This window comes from Astatotilapia calliptera, chromosome 6 (genome assembly GCF_964374335.1).
Source record: "Astatotilapia calliptera chromosome 6, fAstCal68.1, whole genome shotgun sequence".
Classification (NCBI taxonomy): domain Eukaryota; kingdom Metazoa; phylum Chordata; class Actinopteri; order Cichliformes; family Cichlidae; genus Astatotilapia; species Astatotilapia calliptera.
Window position 1 is genome coordinate 1,988,439 of NC_137427.1, and position 20,387 is coordinate 2,008,825.

The following is a 20,387-nucleotide window of genomic DNA, read 5'->3' on the forward strand; positions in this document are numbered from 1 at the left end:
TCAAGGTAGTGTGTCCTGTCGTAAATCCTGACTTTGTGGGCAAAATCTTCTTCTTTGTAAGAAAAGGGGAAACACGTGTTGTTTTACTGTATTTTGAATGCATTGGGAAATAAAATTTGTGAAACCTAGATTTTATCTTCTGGCTGAAACTGCACATTAACCCTTGTGTGGTGTTCGTATTTTTGTTACTCAGCCAGTGTTCATGGGTCTGGTGGACCCGCTAGAGTTTTGGCTTTCCAAATTAACACTATCAAACAATTTTATGTTAAATTACTCAACAGATGTTTACTTCATCCCAATTACAAGACATATGAACAGCAAACATGGTTAATTTTTTCCCTTTACCTTTGTTAGATCACATTTATGAATTAATGTGCTTCTCGTTTTTCTTTTATATAAAATGTTATAAATAAATCAGTTATAATCAAGTGGAGTGAGTGGAAAGACACAACACATTTACACGTGAAAAAATAATTAATTGTTTAATTTTTCTTTTGAAAAAAACTGAACACGGGTCTCACAGACCCGAACACCATACAAGGGTTAAGTTCGGTCCACTTTTATTCATCGTGAGCGCCCTCTGCTGCGCTTCCGGACGAACTACAGGTTCATCTACCGTGGAATTAACAGGAAGTGACGCCACTGAAACTAGCTAACTTTGTCCTGGAGACGGTTTGTGTGGCTGGCGGGAAACCAGTGAAAGCAGGTAAACCATCAGTGTTTGATCCCAGGATGAAATGCAGACAGCTGCGATGGATCCAGCGGAAGAGCCTCCGTCGATGTTGTGGGGACTGGATCCGGTGTTTTCCGCCTTCGCTCGGCTGTATATCAGAGACATCCTGGAGATGACGGAGTCCACCCAGGTACCAGGTAACAAACTGGACCTGTACCTCACCTTTTACTTGGTCGTCACTCCTGAAGCTCTAATTTTAAATTAGATTTTGTTAAAGCGCCTGTTAGCCTGCACCACGCATTGTGCAGAATTTTACATTTATTGAGCTCCTTTATTTTTATTTTAGCATTTATTGTACTTATTTATACCGTTTTAAATCCTCCGTTATTTCATTTCAACTACACCACCTGATGGTGCCAGGTGTGATGTGTTGTAGTTCCTGTCAGCGCATAAATGTAAACCCTGCAGGGGTGATGGAGTGGACCAGGTACCCCAGCTCAGAGGTCCACGGGGTCAGGCCCCATGTGATGACGTGCAAAAAGACAACAAAGAAACACAAACATTTGCAAAGTTGTGCCAAATAAATCTGTGATATCCAGACTATCACAAAGTTTTTACTGTCTGGATGTATTTTAGAAACCATAGTCTGTAAATCAAAGAAGGACATGAACCATTAAACACAGCAGCCATATTACTGGTCATGTAATTGCATTAAAAATAGTCCAACAGTTAGGGCTGGGCAAAACGATTATTTTCCTAATCGATGAATCTAGCGATTAATTTTTCGATGCATCGATTAATCTAACGATTCATTTTTCAATCCGATTAGATTTCGATTCGATTAATGATTTTTTCCCCCATTATTTGACTTGTATAGCAATTTCACATTTACTAATTTATGTATATAAATGAAAAACACAAATGTATTCATTTGAAGACCTTTTAATAAAAAAAAATTGCAAAATAAAGTTGTAGAGGTCGTACAATCAATACAATAGAGATAGCATTTAACAAGAAATGAAATGTGCAAACATATATAAAATTAAGGAAAAGTTAACAAAACATTTCAAATAAATAGCAACAATGGTGTCTTTAAACAAACAAAATGTAACATTCACTTTGCTTTCTGCCAAAAAGTGCTCTTCATTCACAAAACAAAATCCACAATAACATTGTACTACAATCTGCTGTTTTTAACAAAAAATTAAATGTTTTGCAAAACAAATATAAAGGAAATCATAGCAAAAAATTAATAATATACAAACAGCAGCAATGGCGTCTTTGAACAAATAATGAAATGACAAGTTACCCCTAAGTAGGACTCTGTGACCAGACTTGTCCAAGCATCAGTGGTAAGGGAGATTTTGGATGTTTTGGAGGCTTTTTTTAGTTCATTCCTTAGTTTCTCCACTGAAGTTTCATACTTTCTCTCCATCATGCTTGTAAAATGACGCTTAGACAGCAGAGTGTAACCTGGTTGGAAAGTGGTCAGCATTTCTTTGAATCCCTCACCCACAGCAAGTGGTCTCTTGTCTTTTAAAATCATAGATAAGACGCTCTCAGTAAGTACAGCCACCTCCTGGGGGGTGCATGGTGTACTTCTTCTCTGACAGTAGTCCTCCAGACTTTTCTGTTTATTCCTGAAATCATAAGCCACACACAGCACACAGATGAATTCGAATAATTACTAAATAATTATATGGAAAACATAATATCAAAATAATTTGATAAGGATCTGGTTGAGATAGATAGATAGATAGATAGATAGATAGATACACACATACTGTTATGCCATGTGCTTTCATAGCATAACAGTAAGAGGTTAATAATAATCCCCAATGTTGAACATATGATATGCAGTAATCATGATGGCTGGAAAAGATAACGTTTAAACAGCCAGGGCTGATGGCACCTTTACTGGTGCACTGCTTTCTAGTCATTAGATGGCATAACTTTGACCTATAAGATCAAGCTGGAGAAGCATTATGTGTAAAAACAGCGTTCAAATAGGATGAAACACATTAAATTTGACAAATCAAGAGTTCGTTGTCATTTTGCTTTTGCAAGCACTTTAACAATGTTGTAATAGTGTCCACGACGGCTACGTTTAGCAGGTGGTGCATTATCCTTGTTAACATTTCTCCTGCGGCCAATTCGCTGTCTCACATTTTTGTCTTTCGCCGATTCTGATAATCAGCCTGCGTGCATTCAGACTCATTTTGCCAGCATGGGCCACAAACAAAACAACAACAACAACAACTAAACAGCAGCTGCTGTATGTTACTGCTCAGCAGCTTAAATTAGTTTTGTATTTACGGAGGTTGGGTGTTTATCTGTGTCTATGAGTGAGTGTACGTCTACGTGGGGCGGGGGGGTCTGGATGAATTAACGGGTAAAAACTAGCGTTAGTAAAAAAGTTAAACTTACGGTGGTTTGTCCTTTGCAGAAGCTGCTCCTGGATGCCGTCGTTTGAGGTGCTGGTGCATAGCCGTCGTGCTTTTATGATAGGCCATTTCCACCTCACAAAGCCGGCAAACGACTGAATCACTTCCTTTTCTGTTAAAATATCCCCATACTGTAGAGCTGCGTGTTCGGGTGGAGTGATTTAAGTTGACTGCAACTGCCTCACTCATGATTTCGCTACTCGCTGCCGCCATGTCTTTTTTTGAAAGTGACGACGCATCGACGCAGATTTTTTTACGTCGACGTATTTTTTGCGTCGACGTAATCGATTACGTCGACGCGTTGTCCCAGCCCTACCAACAGTACAATCCTGGTCCAGAGGACCAGTTCAGGGACTCCAGTTAGCTCAGGTGAAGTCTAGCTAGACTGGACGATCAGGAGCAGCTTTGCTTCAGTGTCTTGCTCAGAGACACTTCAGCACATGGAGAGGAGGACACGCTGCTCTCTCACTGGAGACTCACCTTTAATTATCTGTTGTTTTCCACTCAAAGGGATTTACTTCTACAACCTGCACCCGATCTCCAAAGTCGACGTGCTGGGAACGGTGGTCTACAAGAGGGAGAGGGAAGACTTCTTCTGCTATGGAGGTGCTCGTCCTCACTCACTCCCATTGTGGAGTTGTGCTCATCACTGCTGTAGTCGTGAGACCTCACGATTGTATTCTGGTCACATGTGCTCTGTTTTTGTCTCCGCTGCTGCGTGCTCACAGTGGATGATGGTACGGGCGTTATAAACTGCCTGTGCTGGAAAAGTGACGTCCTGAAAGAGGAGCGGGAGCCGAGCAAGTGTGAGTTCATGTTTGTATCTCAGTGTTAGCCTGGCGTTGCTTTCAGTTTGTTCAGTAAAATGAAGCGCTCTGCCGCCTGCAGACATGTCCTTGTCCTCCTTTGTCAGCCTGGTGATGCTTCAGATGCAGAATCAATACAGAGCGAGTGTCCTCGTGTGATCTCCAGCAGGGGCACAACTCGGCGCCGCGGCTCAGGGAGGCTTCGACCCGGTGGCGGAGCTGCAGAAGCTGAGACGAGCCCAGCGGACGCGCTGCCGCCTGGAGATCGGAGAGCTGCTCCGAGTCAGGGGACCGGTGAAGACGTCGAGGCAGCAGAGGGAAATCAAGGCCTCCACCTACTGTGAGCGGAGACGGCTTCATCCGCACACGCTCTCATAACCACCATCACTGCAACACCGACTGTCTGCAGCTGTTTATTCCACAGTTAGCCCACAGTCCTCCACAAATAACACAAAGAACCACAAACAGAGCGACACATGCACAGAAACACACTCACAGTGAATATGTGGATGTGGGCAGGCTCCGCCTCCGTCCTCACCCGTGTGCTTGTGCGTCCTCAGATAAAGTGAGCGACTCGGTGATGGCGGTGCAGATTTCCTGGATGATTGAGGCTCCTCAGCTCTACAGACAGTGTTACGACAAAGCGCCTCAGCTGGAGCCCGACGCGGCGGGGTACGAGCATCCACCCAACACACCAGAGAGTCAACATTCAACCCCACACACACACACACACACACACACACACCCAGTAGCTGAGTCCACATCAATAAACCACGTCTGACCCAGGATCAGCTCTTTTAAAAACAAGAACTTCAGTATATTTAATGAAGCCATTAAAAGTTTTATCCTCACTCTCTGAGTGATTTCACAGCTGTGGGCCAGAGTACACACGGGTGGGTCAACGTTTCACAGTTATTTTTTTCTCCATAATTACAGGAGATTTCATCATCACATTCTCAGGCTCTGTTTGAAGCTGCAGTCTAAACTCCAAGTGTCACAGTCTAAAGCCCAAATCTGTTCAGAGATCAGTGTCACAGGAGTTCAGTTGGTCTGCTTTCTGACGATTCGCTGCAGAGAACCTCTGAACGTCCTCGGAAAAAGAGGAGAAGCTAAAATAGATGCAGATGTTTCTTATTCCCACATCTTGTTGTGCCTTGAAATCCTCGGGCTGTGGTTATTTCAGGCTTACAGTGAACCTGACTAAGTTTTCAGTGGCGTTCTCAGATTTGTTGGCAGGACAGAAGGTGAAAGAGGTCGCAGGCTGCTTACACGTTTGATCAGCTGTTATTTTTTTTATTAGAGCAGCTCACGATGAACATCTGTCTTTCAGAGACTCGGCTGTCAGCTCCCTCAGCAGGGCAACAAAGATCTTGAAAGACTTTTTAAAGCAGAAGTCTGTGAGCAGGTTCAGACCCTACGATGTCCAGGACCTCCTGCAGCCTCTGATCTCCAGCCCGCCTCAGGCAGCATCCGCTGACCAGGTATGAACTGGGAGGGGACGTGGGACCAGTCGTCACACCTCGAAGCCTCCTTTTGAAAAACTGAAATAAACACCAGGATTTGATACTTTGCAGCAAAGTAAAACTGATTCTTCTGACATCACATTTTAAGATCTCAGAACATGGTGTGCTGCATGCTAATACCAGTGTTAGCATGCTAGCTAGCAAAGGTGTGAAGATGTGAAAGCACCAATGGCGTGTCCAGCGGGGTGGCCTGGGGGGGCACAGGCCACCCCCCAAACCAGACTGGCCACCCCAGGTGCCACCCCAAAGGCAAAACAATAAAATTCAATCAAATATCAAATGTCCGATTATGTTTTCACGGTGACGCTCAGATATCCGAGTGTAAGTGAATGCAGCATCGCTTCTGCTATGTGCATCACGTTAGCAAAGGTAGGAGAGCCAAGCGCGAAAGACGCACTGCAGGAAACAATTTTTCGGTGAAAGAAAATGAGGACAGAATAAATGTCCCGGTAAGTAATATTAAGTTTGTTGAGTTTAGTAAACTTCGGTGAAATTAGAATACCAAGGAAAAAATAACACTTAAATAATTATTGCAGCTGTGGAATATTTCAGACAGTATGCTACTGAGGGCAGCTAACATAAGAGTTATGAGTTATAAGATATCATCTAAGTCGTAACATTGCTGTATGGAGCTGCAGATTTGGTTGCAGGTTAACATAGCTGGACTGGCCATCGGGCATACCGGGCATATGCCCGGTGACTTATTTTTTATTTTTTTTGTAATGGCATGAACAATGAGAGGTGGTGGATTGGCCAGATGCAGGTCGATGTGTAGAAATAACTCAGTTGTTTGGTGGTGGCTATGACGGGGCTTCCACAGAGGCAACAGGTGGATGAGGGAAGGGGAGGCAGGAGGAGAGCCCCGAAGCAGCCGCCAGTCCGAGTGTCAGGTGAACTGAACTTCAGGTAAGAAGTTATGACCTGCAGTCTATCTGGGTCAGATATAAACCAAGTTTAGGTGGAGTTTATTTTCATGTTGCTGACTTTTTACTGTCAGTTGCAATAACTCATACTGCGTTCTAGCCAGTTTGAAGGAGTTTTTATACAGCTGGGTGGGTGCTATGATGTTACTGATAGTGAACTTTATTTTATTCATAAGGTTAGTAGAGTTGCCAACGGCTCCTTAAAAAAATGGAATGGTCCCTCATTCAGAGAAAATATTACACGTTTCGTATTGAGCTGAGAAGAGACGCAGTTTGTCCCGGACTTTAGCTAGAATGGAAAAAAGACACAAAGCTGGATTTATTCTGTCTTTATGCTGCACAGCTGCCTCTTCTTCTCTCATTCTCCCCCTCCCTCTCCTGTTGCTACTTCAATCATGAAACTGATCAATGATCAGCTGATCGGCTTTTCTCTCTTGTTTATTTATCGCTCACTTTGCGCCAGAAACAGGAAACCTGCGGATGTCGCGCTAAACAACAGCAGCACGTTTAAGCTTGATCAGCTGTTGTTAGAATTTATTTAATATTAATTTCTAGTATCAGCTGATGTTTGCTGGAGCCACAGCTGTAAAGCTGCTGGTCATGATAAGGTTTGGTTATGTGGTGAGAGGGAAACATGAAGATGAAACCAGGAGATGTCCTTACTGAACCATCAGAGCTGAACAGGTGATGGAGAAACAGGTTTACCTTTTAGGTGACATGAATGAGTTGAAGTTATGAACTGTTTCTGAGAGACAAATAACACCAGGATCCTTTTTTATGTAGCTGACAGCTGGTAACTGTGCAGGGGCGGGTCTAGCAAAGTTTTGCCAGGGGGCCAGGTAGGGCATTAACAGGGAAAGGTGGGCACAAAGAAATACTTTTCTTTCTTATTCTCATTTAAAATACCTAGTTTTTATTAAATATCTAAATCTTACAACCAAAGTTTTTATCTGACGTAAAATGTATAGAAATCATACATATACCAACAAGACTATACATCACTGTCACAACAGGGTTTGTTTTCAGTCAAAGTCTTTATGGCTTTAATACCTGGTGGGTCGGTCTGTAGTAAAAATGCCCAATTTTTTTGTCCCAGTCCAGCCCTGCAGGTTATACTGGCAGTGTCACCATGCCAGCTGACTGTATTTCATCATCAGCCAGTGTTGTTCTTTATCAATATTACCAAAGTTTACCATAAGGCAGCATAGAAAGTATTTACTTGCTTTCAGGTTTCATTCAAATGTTAGTCTTTTCAGTTGTTTCCCCACTTTTTTCCTGTTTCAAAATCAAACACCAGTTTGTGAGAAGATTATCTTCTTTTTTTAACAGGCAGATAAAGTTTTGCATTGGCATTGGCTAATTTGTCAATTGTTTGTTAAAGATGTTCGTATTTTAATTTTCAAAAATGTTTTTGCCCAAAACATATGTGCACTATATGTCAGTAAAAATACTATGCAAATATTGATGTCCTTGAATGCTGAGTAAACACTGACAAAGCACTGATTGTATCTCTTGTACTTTATCAACGCAGTATCTAAAAACTTTGCACCGTAGTGGTTAAAATCTCATTCTAATAAGAGTTAAAAGTGCATTTGGTTATTAGGTTTATAGGATTATTGAATTATGGTTAAGGGTTGGTAGAATTTTTTTTTTTAAACATTATCTGCCAATTAAATCTGCCACCCTTCTCCAAATCTGTGCCCCTACCTGGCCCCCCCAACAAAAATTTTCTAGACACGCCACTGGAAAGCACGGCATCAAACGGCGCGTGCATGTTTGATATTTTCCCCAGAGAGTGTTTCTGATCTGGCACAGAAGGAAGCTGGAGCCTGACATGTTAGCACTGGTTAGTGTTAAAGCCTCGAGCAGGCGTCGGCAACCTTTCTGAGGATGAGTGCATCTAAAATTCCCTCAGAAGTCAGTGTGCCATATGGTTGCATTAGCAATACATTTAGTAATGCTCTATATTAACAGTTACACACTATATAGAACAACTTTATAGAATTATATTAATACAGAGACACACGTGTTAATGTGATCTCTGGTCTCAGAGTGTCCAGCGTTCAGAGGCTACCTGAGGACTCGTGTGAGAGAAAATCTGCTCACACAGACATGTCGAGCCAAACACTGTCAATAAGGCCTCTGCAATGTTCTGAAGACAGTTAAACTTGTCAGGTAGTGACGTCCAGCAGGTGAACATGCAGCTCCATGAACACACACAGCTGTGGATTCCAGCTGCGTTCGTAGTTCTGCAAACTTTGACCCCCACAGAGTCGAGCTTTTCAGTTCAATCAGCTGCATGTCGATGTCCTCTGTGTCCAGCCAGTTAATGCCAGACAATCCAGCTGCTCATTAAAGCTTCTGGTTTGATTAGAAAAGAAAACATTGGTCCAAACACCTGAAAGTCCTGAAAGCACATTGTGAATTTTGTCTCGAGTCTATGGATGTATCCGTGTGTTTCCGTGGTGCTGATGCTGCGCTGAGCCGACAGCTGCTGAAGCTTTTGAAGTGTCGGGATGTGGAAATTTCAACATCGCTTGAAAAAACTGTCAGCTAGCAACGTCCCTCTCACCGGTAGGCTAAGTGATTTTTAGTCTGGTAGTTGGGTTGTTAGCTAAGATACCGTCATTAAGAAGCAGCACAGCTAATGTGTCTATGTGAGCTGATTTGCGATGTGCAGCACTGGCCCGGCCATTTATTTTTTTTAATGCATCTTCTCAGATTGATTCACTGCGTGTCGTGTCCAGGGCTGGACTGGGACAAAAAATCGGGCATTTTGACGAGAGACCGGCCCCCCAGGTATTAAAGCCATGAAGCCTTTGAATGAAAACAGACGCTGCTGTGACAGTGATGTGCAGTCTTGTTGGTATATGTGTGATTTCTATACATTTCACATCAGATAAAAACTTTGGTTGTAAGATTCAGATAATTATTTATCAAAAGCGAGAGATTTTAAATGAGAATAAGAAAGTATTTCTTTGTGCCCCCCTCTCCCTGTTAATGCCCTACCTGGCCCCCTGGCAACACTTTGCTAGACCCGCCCCTGCACAGTTACCAGCTGTCAGCTGTAGAAAAGGATCCTGGTGTTATTTGTCTCTCAGAAACTGTTCATAACTTCAACTCATCCATGTCACCTAAAAGGTAAACCTGTTTCTCCATCACAGCTCTGATGGTTCAGTAAGGACATCTCCTGGTTTCATCTTCAAAAACCCATCTGCCCATAAAAATGAAAAATCACCATTGAGCATAGACAAATGCCCAGTATGCCCAGTGGCCAGTCCAGCTATGGTCACCTGTTAACCCTCCACGTGCCAGCGGTGGCACGCGTGCCCAGGGTTACGACCCCTGGCCTACACTAAACCTCCAGCAGTGATTTTAACATGAGTTCCCCGTAGCATTGAAAGGTCTAACTCACGTGGAGGTGCAGCCGGCCTGTAAGCTGAGTGACAAATGTGTTCAGATCTGAAGCAAAATTCCTTCTTTCTTCGTTTCATTGGGTTTTTCTGTCTCGTGCTCCTCTGATGCTGATTAGGAGCCTGTCGCGGGTCCGTCTGCGTGCCAGCAGCTCCGTCAGCTCCTGAAGGAGGCCCTGCAGATCCTACAGGACGAGGGTGCCGTGTACCGCAAGGTCAAGTCCCAGGACGAAGTCTATCTCGTAAGAAACTGCAGACACATTCATCTCTGGGAGCTTTTTGCTGTGCCGTGCGTGACGCTGTTGCTCCTCGTCAGGTGACCGTGCAGGACAAGGACCTGCTCGTGGCCGTCAAAGACGTCATCAGGGAGGACTCGAGGAGGGAGAAGTGTGCGTGGACACGCTCAGTGCAGTACAGACACAAGTTTTGATTAGCGATGCCCTCACAGCTTTTCTGACCCTCCTCAGAGGCACGAATTATTTTTCAGAGGATGTAATTAAGAAAGAAAGCTTTTACCTGCTTGTCAGAAATCAAATGAGCACAACAATTACACCTGTTGCTCTCTGATCACAGCTCCGTTTTCACTGTGGCACAAACCCTTATCGTACTTTTAGATCTCACGTCTGTGTGTGTCTGTGTGTGCATTCATTTCCTCCTCCTGCGCCTGCAGATGTGGAGAAGGGCTGCCACGTCCTGCACATCCTGTCAGCAGTCAGGCAGCGGTACAGCCTCAACGTGAGCCGCGCCGCTCTGGAGCTCGTCCTCAAGACGCTCGAGTGCAACAGTGACATCATCAGCACCAGCGACAGCCACTACACCGCCATCTGAGGAGCCGCTGCCGAGCATCAGCGCTCGGTGCATAAATCATGTTTAGCTTTTATCCAGCTGCTGTATGAGCGCACAAATGTTAAATATTAAGTTATTAAAGTTTCTAAAAACCATGACAACCACATGTAAACAAACCATCACTGTTATAAATATGTTTTTAAATAAATAAGAAACAAAGATGGGCCTCGAGCTGGCTGAAGTAGCCTGGGGGAGGTGGGGAGACGGAAGAAACCCCACAGACCATTTCCCCCGTGGCCTCCTCATAACATCAGTCCATTACCTCCTTATCAGCCCGGCTCCCCCCACAAGCTTCATTAGTCATAAACGTTCCATCCATGGAAGATAAACACTGAGAAGATGGTGTTTAAAGCAAAACTCGTGGCTTTATTATCGCTAGAAGGAGGCTGGAAACACGTGACCATGATTAGTCACCTGCTGCTTCAGGCCTTCAGATGCAACACAAAGAGATGTTTAGGCCTTTGCAGCATCGTGTCAGGTGGAGGTGTGGGCGTCTCTACTGCGACCGCTGTGTGCGCAACCAGGACGGAGATGAGAAGGATGGACGGACAGGCGGACCTCCTGCGCGTGAGCCAGAGAATCAGTGTTTCCTGCACCCCACCCCCTCCCCGTGCCACCTCCCTAGAAACACGCCTGACTGAAGGTTGTCTCCTACATTCTTCACTAACTTCCACAGCAGCTCAGAGTTTCAGTTTTTATGAAACCCTGGAAACATCCCTGTGGCGCCAAAACAGCAAAAACACACAACGGCCTCATTGTCACGGCTCCAGTTCATCATGTGAAACTGGTGAAGCGCTGCTTTCAGCAGAGATGCGTGTTTCTTTCCCACAGACACACAGGTCCTGAAGCCTCCGAGGATTCAAACACCTGGGGCAGATTTGTGCATTTTGCCTGCTTGGTAATCTAGCCTTATAAATGTAATTAGATTACCACGGAGCAGATGACCCTGCAGCAGGAAACCTGCAGCTTCCAGGCAGCTGCCCAGATGTGCTCCTGCTTACGGCAAAGCCTCAGAGATGAGAGGGTGTTTTTTTAAAGTGATTTCAAACATTTTGAGGTACTTGAGTGTTTTCAAGGGAAATTATTATCTTTAAAAGTAATTTATTTATTTCTAAATACACTGAAACTATCATCAGATTGTGAAAAAAAAATCGCTTTGAGTTTGTCGACGGAAAACTTCTCCGGAAAGCAAACTAGGACCTTGCAGCGCTGTGGTGTAATACCACTTTGTACCACAGGGTGGCGCACACAGTGAGTCAGAGTAACTTATTTAACCAGGTCAGTCTTATTTACACGCGCGGACTGGGGAAGAGCTTTGAGGAGATGTAGGATGTAACTTTTGTAACATCAAAGGTTAAACAGCGCACTCATAAGACACGTGGAGCGGCACCACACCGCCCCCTGCTGCTGGGAGTTGCAGCTGCAGTTTGCAGAGCGGGATCACAAAAAGCATCTTTAAAGGGTGCTGCTGCGTGCGCAGGGGGGCAGTGTTTAGTCACTAATTGGCTCCTTCATGTGGAGCAGAGGGGCGGCCGCTGATTGGTCGCCAGTGAAACATCTGTATCCATACTTCCACTTGCGCGTGTCTCTGGCCAGAAAGCTGCCGCTGCGTGGGACAGTGGTGGTTGTGGTGTTTAGCCTGTGACGTTCCCAGCCGCACGTGCTGCCAGATGTCCACAGCATTCCCGGTTCTCTGAGAGGGGGACGCTCGGGGTGGCCGTACAGATTCCGGTTTCCGTGTCAGGGCAGCGGGATGGAGGCGCAGCCGGTACCGGCTCGTTCTAGTCTTCAGCCGTGAGGACGCGCGTGAAGCCCCGCCCCCCTCCGCCGGCAGCTCCAGGTATGCAGACCGCAGACACAAAGGCAGCCGCCGCACGTCGTTTCCGTTTGTGAGGTGACCGCCCGCCGCCGGCTCAGCCTGTGGAGGCTGCAGGCGAACCCGCTCACGGGCACGCGCTCAGATGGACCGTCGATAAGTTTGGGGTCGGATCGGATGCTGGTTGCGTCACGAGTACGGAGCGCCGAACCGTTAGCCGACACCGGCGATGCGCGCGGTGATTTCTCTGCCGTGATAAGAGTCAGCTGACCGGAGCCCCGCGGCCGCACGCACGCGCCTCCATGCAGAGCCTTTGCAGGGTGAAGATGCAGCTGCGCACCGTGCTGGACGTCAAGGTGGTGGACGTGGAGAAGAGGCGCAGTCCGTCCAAGCACTACGTGAGTCACCTGCACCCCCGCACCTGGTCCCGCTCACGAGTGTGTGTGTGTGTGTGTGTGTGTGTCCCTGTGTGTCTGTCTCTGTGTGTGTCCGTGTGTGTGTGTCTGTGTCCCTGTGTGTGTGTCTGTGTCCCTGTGTCTCTGTCTGTGTGTGTGTGTCTGTGTCCCTGTGTGTGTGTCCGGCCTGTTCACAGTCACAGTGTGACTCCTAAACGCAGCGTTTAGCCGTCTCTCCGTGCGGCCTGGCTGCTGGGGGAGAACAGCCGCTAAGCTCGTCTCGAGTTGCGGCTATCAGCGAAGGAGGCGCCGGAGCTCGGGCAGCGCTTCAGCACAGAGAGCACGAGCACAGGTGAGCTGTCACACAGCCAGCCTGCTGCCTCTGCTCATCAGCTTCATTGGTGTTCTGAGCTCCTGACATGCTTTGGTGCAGTGTGGACACACGGGCATCACTGTGGAGACACTGTACCCACAGTTTACCTTCAGGGGGGAGCTGTGCTCACGAGCATGACACATTCACGGTAACGAGTCCGTGTTACCGTCCTTTACAGACAGCTGAGCGTTTCCTCTTACTTCTGTCAAGATTCTGTTTCATTCTTGAGGAAACGATGCTCCAGTTAAAAGAAGTTTCCTGCAGATGTTCATGTGTCAGCCTGATGACTTCCCTGTGGTGGAAGCCCCAAACCCTGGTGCTCCGTTTGAAGCAGCATTTTCCTTCAGAACTCACAGATGCCTTCAAACACACAAGGAAAGGCGAGCAGCACCTAAACGCTGCAACAGTGAAGACAATACTAATAACACTACAGTAATGTGTCCTCATCGTGTGGGGTTAGGCTGCTGTTGGTTCTTGATGGAGATTTTCTCCACTTAAAGCAATGCAGGGTGTAACATCTAGTCCTTTTACTGAATCTGACTGTTTCTACAATGTGTCCTTTGCCTGTTTCTGAATCTCTTTTTAACGCATATATTTGTGTTTGTGAAGCACTTTGTAACTCTGGGTTTTGTCACACAAACAGCTGTCAGTATCTATTAGAAGTTACTGTAGAGTGACCTGTACAGAGGGTCTCTGCCTCTCAGCCTGTAACAGCTCAATGAATCAGTGGAGGATGATGGTAGATGGATGGGTGGATGTTGGGTGGATGTATTGTGAGATGATGTCCAGGCAGGAGCAGCAGGAGACTTTCAGCACAGGGTAAACATGATAATCTGCTCGCTCCATGTGTCTCACGGCTGTGTTCGAGCAGCTGCTACTAGAACAAAACCAGATTCTGTTTAATGCAAGAGGACGGCGATAAAGTTGCTGCTCGCTCTGCTGCGTTTGTGCTGCAAACCTTAAAGCTGTTCTACATCGTTGTGCGTTGGATCCAGGGGTCGGATGGCCTGTCGTGGACTCACAGAGCGGTTCCTTCTTATTTAAAAGGATCTTCTCGCTTTACCTTCTGACTTGCACTCATCAGAAAAGTGCAGGAGGTTATTTCGCCCGTCCCAGGACTCCGGCTGCTGTCCCCAAAACTCCCCCTGAGTTTGTAGGAGTGTGCTCTCACCGAGTGACCGAATGAGTTTAAGGTGATGTTTGGTGAGCTGTTATTGTCTGTAATCTCAAGTGTAAAGAGCAGAGCGCGTCCTCGCTGACAGGCCATTCGACGTGTCGGACATCGCAGCCGTGATAAAATCTCGTACGGCCGTCACTATCAGCTCCGTCTGGAGAAGAAGCTCTTTTTTAACCAGGAAGCTGAAGTTTAAGTTGATGTCAAATCATGAGAGGATAAATTCTGTACATTAAACCTCTTTGTTTGAAAGCTCGTGCCAAGGTGAGATGACCCTGCTCCGCACTGAGCATGTGCAGAGCAGGTTTGTGCACAGTGGCTTGATTTTATTCCTTTGAAAGCCAGATCGGTTCATCCTCGATAACCTGTAATAATCCTTTTTGCAGTCATGGCTGAAAAAAAGCCAGTTGCTGTTAATGTTGTATTTAATCTCTTAAAGGCCTCGTTGCATCAAACCTCTTTCCTGTAGGAATCTCGGTCACTTTATTCTCCACTTTCTGGACCAAGCGAACCCTCGTGACAGGCTCCAGTGGTTATTATTACTTTCCTGAAGCTCACCTCCTGTGGCCTCGCTCATCAATACCACACTTGTTATAAGCGTGACAGCGAGAGTTTGTGCCGGAGCTCTGCACCTCACATCCCCGCTTCAGATCCTATTTCGAGCTCATAAACAAGTCAAAATAAATGACCACCATGAAAGGAACACGATCTTGCTCATATGCAATTACATTCCTGCAGGCCCTTAGGCTCAGTGATATGTGGACACAATTAGCGCACTTATTCTCCTCAGTGTGCCGGGACACAACGAACCTGCTGCAGAAAACGAAGGAAGATAAAAAACCTTGTTTTCAATCATTTAAGGCCTGTTTAGGAGCACGTGACACGTCCAGCGTCGCAGCACAGTTCTGCAGTGCACACAGACTGTAAATAAAAGATGCAACTGCCTCAATGTCACCAGTTGGCTGCCACCGTCTTAGCTTTCTGAAAACCAGGAGTGAGCATGTTTGGAGATGGGGCTGGAATGCTAAGCTAGTACTAATGCTAGCTAAGCTAGGGCTAGCTAGGGTTAGCACGGTGCAGAGAGCTGCAGTGATGGTTTGGAGACGATGGAAGATATTCAGATGTTTACTGGGAGTGAGCAGCATGGACAGGGTTAGAGATCAGTCCGTCAGAGTGACTATGAGTGGATATACTGGACAGAGGACGATGAAGAAGGAGCTGCCAGGCAGGAGGAAAAGAGGAAGACCTCAGAGGAGATTCGTGGGCTGGACTGACTGAGGAGGACAGTAGGGATGGAGGGACGAGCGACGGCTCTGCTGTGGTGACCCAAAAGAAGACGACCACCCTGTGTGGAGCCATCCGTTGGACCTGATTGGAGCGTTTTGGTTGCTTTTACCTGCAGTGACACTTCAGTCAAAGCAGCCACATCTCCTCATATGGATGAGTTTCAAAAACACACAAAATATTCCTTTACTTCTGTTCTGTTGGGATAAAGTAGAGCTGGGCGATATGAGATTTTTTCATATCACGATATGTTTTTTTTTTCATTTCAGGCGATAACGATATCTATCACGATATAAGCCAAATAACTATATTTGTAAGATTTAAATGTGCCGTTGCTCACAAGTAAAATGTGAAATAATCAGCAGCTTGTTTTTATTTAAATATTTATTTCCCATAATAAGTTCAACAGGGTAGATGTACTTAAGGAACATGAGACTTTTTCAGATAAATAAAGGCAAATATTGCAAACTACACAAAAGGCAGCCGCTAAAGCGTTTAAGTTTCAAAATAGAACAAACGAAACAGACTAAATTGTCAATTCCACTTAGAAACAAAATATTAATTGAAGGAAATGAAGGAAAACGCTGCTATGAACATGCCAAAGCAGCAGGTGGCGCTAGATTCCTAACCGTGCAGAAATGTTGGCCAATCATAAGTGTAGAAGCCTCGGTGGGAAAAAGTAAACAAAGCTGGGGCATAGAAGCAGAACCGAGTCGTATGTGTGGAGGGACAGTAACTGTGTGTATATGTAAGCATTTAAACACTGCAGAGAGTAGAATTAACAGTATTGTAGAAATTCATTTCACCGAAACAATAACGTGGCGCACAGTGTGACGCATGCACCAGTTTATTGTATTTCCAGACTTGCTTTCGGCACAATTTACAGTGCAGCTACTCTGTTTTTTGTCAGACTTGAAATAGCCGAAATACCTTCACACTACGGAACTTCTATGGCTCTTCCGTTCGACAATCTCTCCGGCGTTGGAACCATCATCTGTTTTCTCTTCGGTCACGCTCGGTTGATTTTTCTAGTCGGCACACTCATTTCCTCCATTACGCGCTGGCTGCTTCCCAAACAAACACACGTGCGGCTTGGCACTTGTGCTGCACGTAACAAGTCACGCGACGTGACGCTGCGGCTGTGATTGGTTCGGCTCTGCGCTACTTAATTTGGATTGGCTGACCTTTTTTTTTTTTTTTTTTTTTTTTTAAGAGGACAAGAGCGGCGAGGTCTATCGTGATAGCTTAATTTCTCTATCGAGTAAAAGTTATATCGCGATACATATCGTTATCGTTCTATCGCCCAGCTCTAGGATAAAGGCAGGAAAACCAGGTGGTGCAGATGTAGTCAGCTGTCACTGCACCAGATCTTTGCCCTGTCCTGCCTTATCCACTAATACATTAAACATAGAAGTGACAGATTAAGAAGCAGGGATGGAAACCACTATCTTAGCTTAGTTTAAGATATTAGGATGGTAAAAGTCACCGTCTCCTGTGTCCCGCTGCTTTTGGACGGAGCTCGGCTGGCCGGTTGCTCCTGTCTGCAGTGTTTGTGCTCATTAGCATGAAAATAACTGGAGCTAAGCTGATCTCTGTGCGCCTCCAGCTCCATACTTAATACACAGACAGGAGATCAGTCTTCTAAGCTCGCTCTTGGCAGGAAAGCGAATAAATGCACTCCTCAGAACGTCAAATTATTCCTCAAAAACACACACGGAAAGCAAATAATTATTCTTAGCAGGCTAATTGAAAATACACCCACAGGCAGGTGCTCGGAGACACTGAATTAATGGTCTACTGTTGATAATATAGACACGGTTTCAGTGCAGTGCGGGCTCTTTCTCCCTTAGAGTGGATTAGTCGTGTAACACGAGCTTCCCAAATCGGTCCTGCTCTATAGGAAGGCTTGCTGAGCGCGATCCAGGCCACTCGTGTGTGCAGTGAAGGCGTAAGAGGAGCTTCTTCTCAGAGCCGTACTGTGTTTGGAGCTCCACGGTCTCAGCGGGCTAGTCTGTGGCCTAGTTTCCCTAGCTACCCGGTCTCAAGGGACGAGGCGAGTCACTGTGAGGAGAGAAAAGTGGGAGGCGGGGCGAGAGGGAAGCGGAGAAGACGAGAGGAAGACACAATCTGTGGCAAACACTGAATCCCATTTGTAATGTTTGTGAAACCAGCTGGAAATGCTTATCCTGTGGGAGGGGAGGGGGGGATCACAGCCTGGCTTTTGTCAGAGGGGAAACTGGACCGCTGAGTCGCAAACACGAATCAAACACACACTTTTTTTAAAGGGTTTGTGTACTTGCAGCAGGAGGAGGTGATAAAAGAGAAAGCAGGCCGGGCACGGCCATGTTTACTTTAAGCTTCTGTTTCCCTACAAGTCCCAGTCCCATAACGTTTCATTTTCCAGAGACTCCTGCGCTGCGCCGAGGCCCAGGCTGGAAGACGCTGTTATTTGGCGCCGTAAAACATCTCTTCAGAGGGCCGTCCACACTCGCATGTTTATTGGCCTATCAAACACAGGCTGATATCTCAGTAAAAAGAGCGCCTTTTTCCAGACTCGCCTCTAACTGGGAAGACGACGGTTTACGAGGCCGTCTGCTTTTTGTTTTGGGAGAGGTTGATGAGCAGCGGGCGGCGGCTGGTGTCAGCGCGTTTGAGGCGGGCGCCGTCATGCCGTGCTGATATCACCAGGACCTCAGGTCGTTTTCGTGCGTTTGATGATCGAGGAAAGAACGACGACTGTGTTTTTGGTGAAGGCACGTGTGTGAACACCTCCTGGCGATGACGTCATAACTGGAGCTGATGAGAGATGGCGTGCGTGTGGACATCATGTGTGGCCTGCACGGTGCTGGCTTTGGTTTTGTTGTTTGGGAAACGGTTGGATCTTATGTGAGCGAGCAGGCGGAGTGATGGAGGGAGATGGAGTTGGCTTGCAGCTCTTTTCATGAGATTAACAGATAGTCAGGGAAACTGGTTAAAACATTATTAGAATTAGATGCTGCTTCTCTCCCAAAGCACAAGGATGATTTACGAGGAATATTTGAGCGCAATCAGCTACAGTACAGCAGCAGTTAGACTCAGTCACACGAATACGTCAGTTTAAACAGTTAATCCAGTGACTTAGACTGTTGCTGTAGCCGGCAGTTGGAAGATAAACTCCCATCAGTTTGGTTTCCAGAGGCAGCGGTTAGCAGCTATCAGCAGGAAGCTGCAGACAAAGCCAACAGACATCACCTGTCAGATTAAAGCGCAGGTGTGCTGGTAGTCTGACGTGCACATCCCTGGGAATCACTACTGTGATTGGCCTGTTCAGTAACGTTTGGCTCCTCCTCAATTCAGTTTTATTTATACAGCTTCAAATCACAACAGCAGTCGCCTCAAGGAGCTTTATATTGTACAGTAGAGCCTACAATATCACCCAACAATCATATGACCCCCTATGAGCAGCACTCTGGCGACAGTGGGAAGGAAAAACTCCCTTTTAACAGGAAGAAACCTCCAGCAGAACCAGGCTGAGGGAGGGGCGGGGCCATCTGCTGTGATTGGTTGGGGTGAGAGAAGGAAGACAGGATAAAGACATGCTGTGTGTTTCCTGCTCCTATTTCTCTGCTGTTTTTGAATTTATCAGGAAGCAAATAACAATCGTCAGTATGAGGAAGAATAGTTGTAATATAAAACACATATATATGATATAAAACACCAGGACGTGACAGTACTGCGTCTGCACAAGCATAAAGCTGAGCAGTGATGGCGGCCTCTTACGTGGGCTCTGCAGAGACGTGCTCCTCACAGGTTACCTCCAGCGCCTGCAGACGCTCTACAGCCCTGTGCCACTGGCGTCTCAGGAAGCCCAAAGCAGGGAGAGGAGGAACATGATTGGACTCGTGCTGCTCTGTCTGTTCTTCGTCTTACGGTTTCCTGTTGATGTGCTGAATCTCTTCAGGCCTCAAATGAAGGCTCGGTGATCTTCCGTGGAAACAGCGGCTCGCTCCGTGCTGTCCCTGCTTTTAGTTTGACCTCACGTGTCTCTGCCCGTCAGGCTGCACAGGTTGTGAAGTCTGCAACTTGTGTTGTGGTGCTGTCAGCCGTCTAACGTTGCTCTGGGTTTCTCACACGAGCGCCGATGTTCAGACTCAGACCAGCTAAAATTCAATAACCGGGAATCCGCCGGGCAGAGCCCGCCTTTGAAGCGGCGTTGGCAGAGTGATTTATTTGAGCGCACGACCTTGTCTGCTTTTTCACTTCGCTGGAATCTAATATGGAATAACTTGAGAATTGTTCTTGTGTATTGTGCAATTGTATGAAGGAGGCTTCAAAGCTGCACAGGACTTTACCTGCTGAGCAGACACTCCCTGCGGCCGCAGCTCGGGCACGCGAGGCGTGACCGGGCCCCTTCAAAGCGGCTCGCTGACAGTTTCGAAGCATCGCTGCGGCGTCCTGCTGCGTGGCTGCTAAAGGCCACAGCTTTGGCTGCATCTGTGGAGGGGTCTCCAGAGGCTCGAGAATGAGCCTGTCCTACAGTTCGCGTCGCTGCTTTGACATTTTTGTCAGCAAACAGCTTTAAAGCTTTGCTTGCTAACCTCTCGACTAAGTGACCCTATTAGACTCGAGTATATTTAGACCAGCTCCATGTGGAAAGACTTGACTTTTTCCAGCTCGATTTTTTTCTTTGATGGTCTGAAAGCATGCCGCCCGTCTGTTTTATAAGTTCCTTTAAATA

The 20,387-nt window shown here is 46.3% G+C and overlaps 2 protein-coding genes across 9 annotated transcripts in view; both read left to right on the forward strand.

Annotated features, from left to right (window-relative positions):
* Positions 1-609: 609 nt before the first annotated feature.
* stn1 (STN1 subunit of CST complex) lies at positions 610-10,726 on the forward strand. 5 transcript variants are annotated; one of them, XM_080302624.1, is made up of 10 exons: positions 610-870; positions 3,628-3,723; positions 3,846-3,923; positions 4,090-4,263; positions 4,484-4,595; positions 5,254-5,404; positions 9,091-9,168; positions 9,902-10,024; positions 10,099-10,251; positions 10,453-10,726. In XM_080302624.1, the coding sequence occupies exons 1-9, from the start codon at positions 738-740 to the stop codon at positions 10,210-10,212; spliced, it is 1,059 nt and encodes a 352-aa protein (XP_080158750.1). In that variant the 5' UTR covers positions 610-737; the 3' UTR covers positions 10,213-10,251; positions 10,453-10,726. The 5 variants fall into 5 exon arrangements, with proteins under 5 accessions (XP_080158750.1, XP_026025449.2, XP_080158748.1 ...); XM_026169664.2 differs by having other exon boundaries at positions 10,099-10,171; XM_080302622.1 differs by having other exon boundaries at positions 4,093-4,263; positions 10,099-10,171.
* A 1,496-nt stretch (positions 10,727-12,222) lies between these two features.
* The window catches only part of sh3pxd2aa (SH3 and PX domains 2Aa), a 93,501-nt gene continuing 85,336 nt past the window's right edge, over positions 12,223-20,387 (forward strand). For 2 of the 4 annotated variants that reach the window (XM_026169658.2, XM_026169659.2), the window contains exon 1: positions 12,223-12,842. In XM_026169658.2, coding sequence (XP_026025443.2) covers positions 12,747-12,842 — 96 coding nt within the window. In that variant the 5' untranslated portion in view covers positions 12,223-12,746. The remainder of the gene's footprint in view (positions 12,843-20,387) is intronic. The other 2 variants (XM_026169660.2, XM_026169661.2) reach the window with 1 other exon arrangement.

What these genes read in the sequence shown, in the direction of transcription:
- stn1 (XM_026169664.2), top strand. Translation starts at nt 738, where the DNA reads ATGCAGACAGCTGCGATGGATCCAGCGGAAGAGCCTCCGTCGATGTTG. An exon ending in AGGCAGCATCCGCTGACCAG is followed by an intron (nt 5,405 to 9,090) that starts GTATGAACTGGG and finishes GCATCTTCTCAG; the next exon opens with ATTGATTCACTGCGTGTCGT. An exon ending in ACGAGAGACCGGCCCCCCAG is followed by an intron (nt 9,169 to 9,901) that starts GTATTAAAGCCA and finishes GATGCTGATTAG; the next exon opens with GAGCCTGTCGCGGGTCCGTC.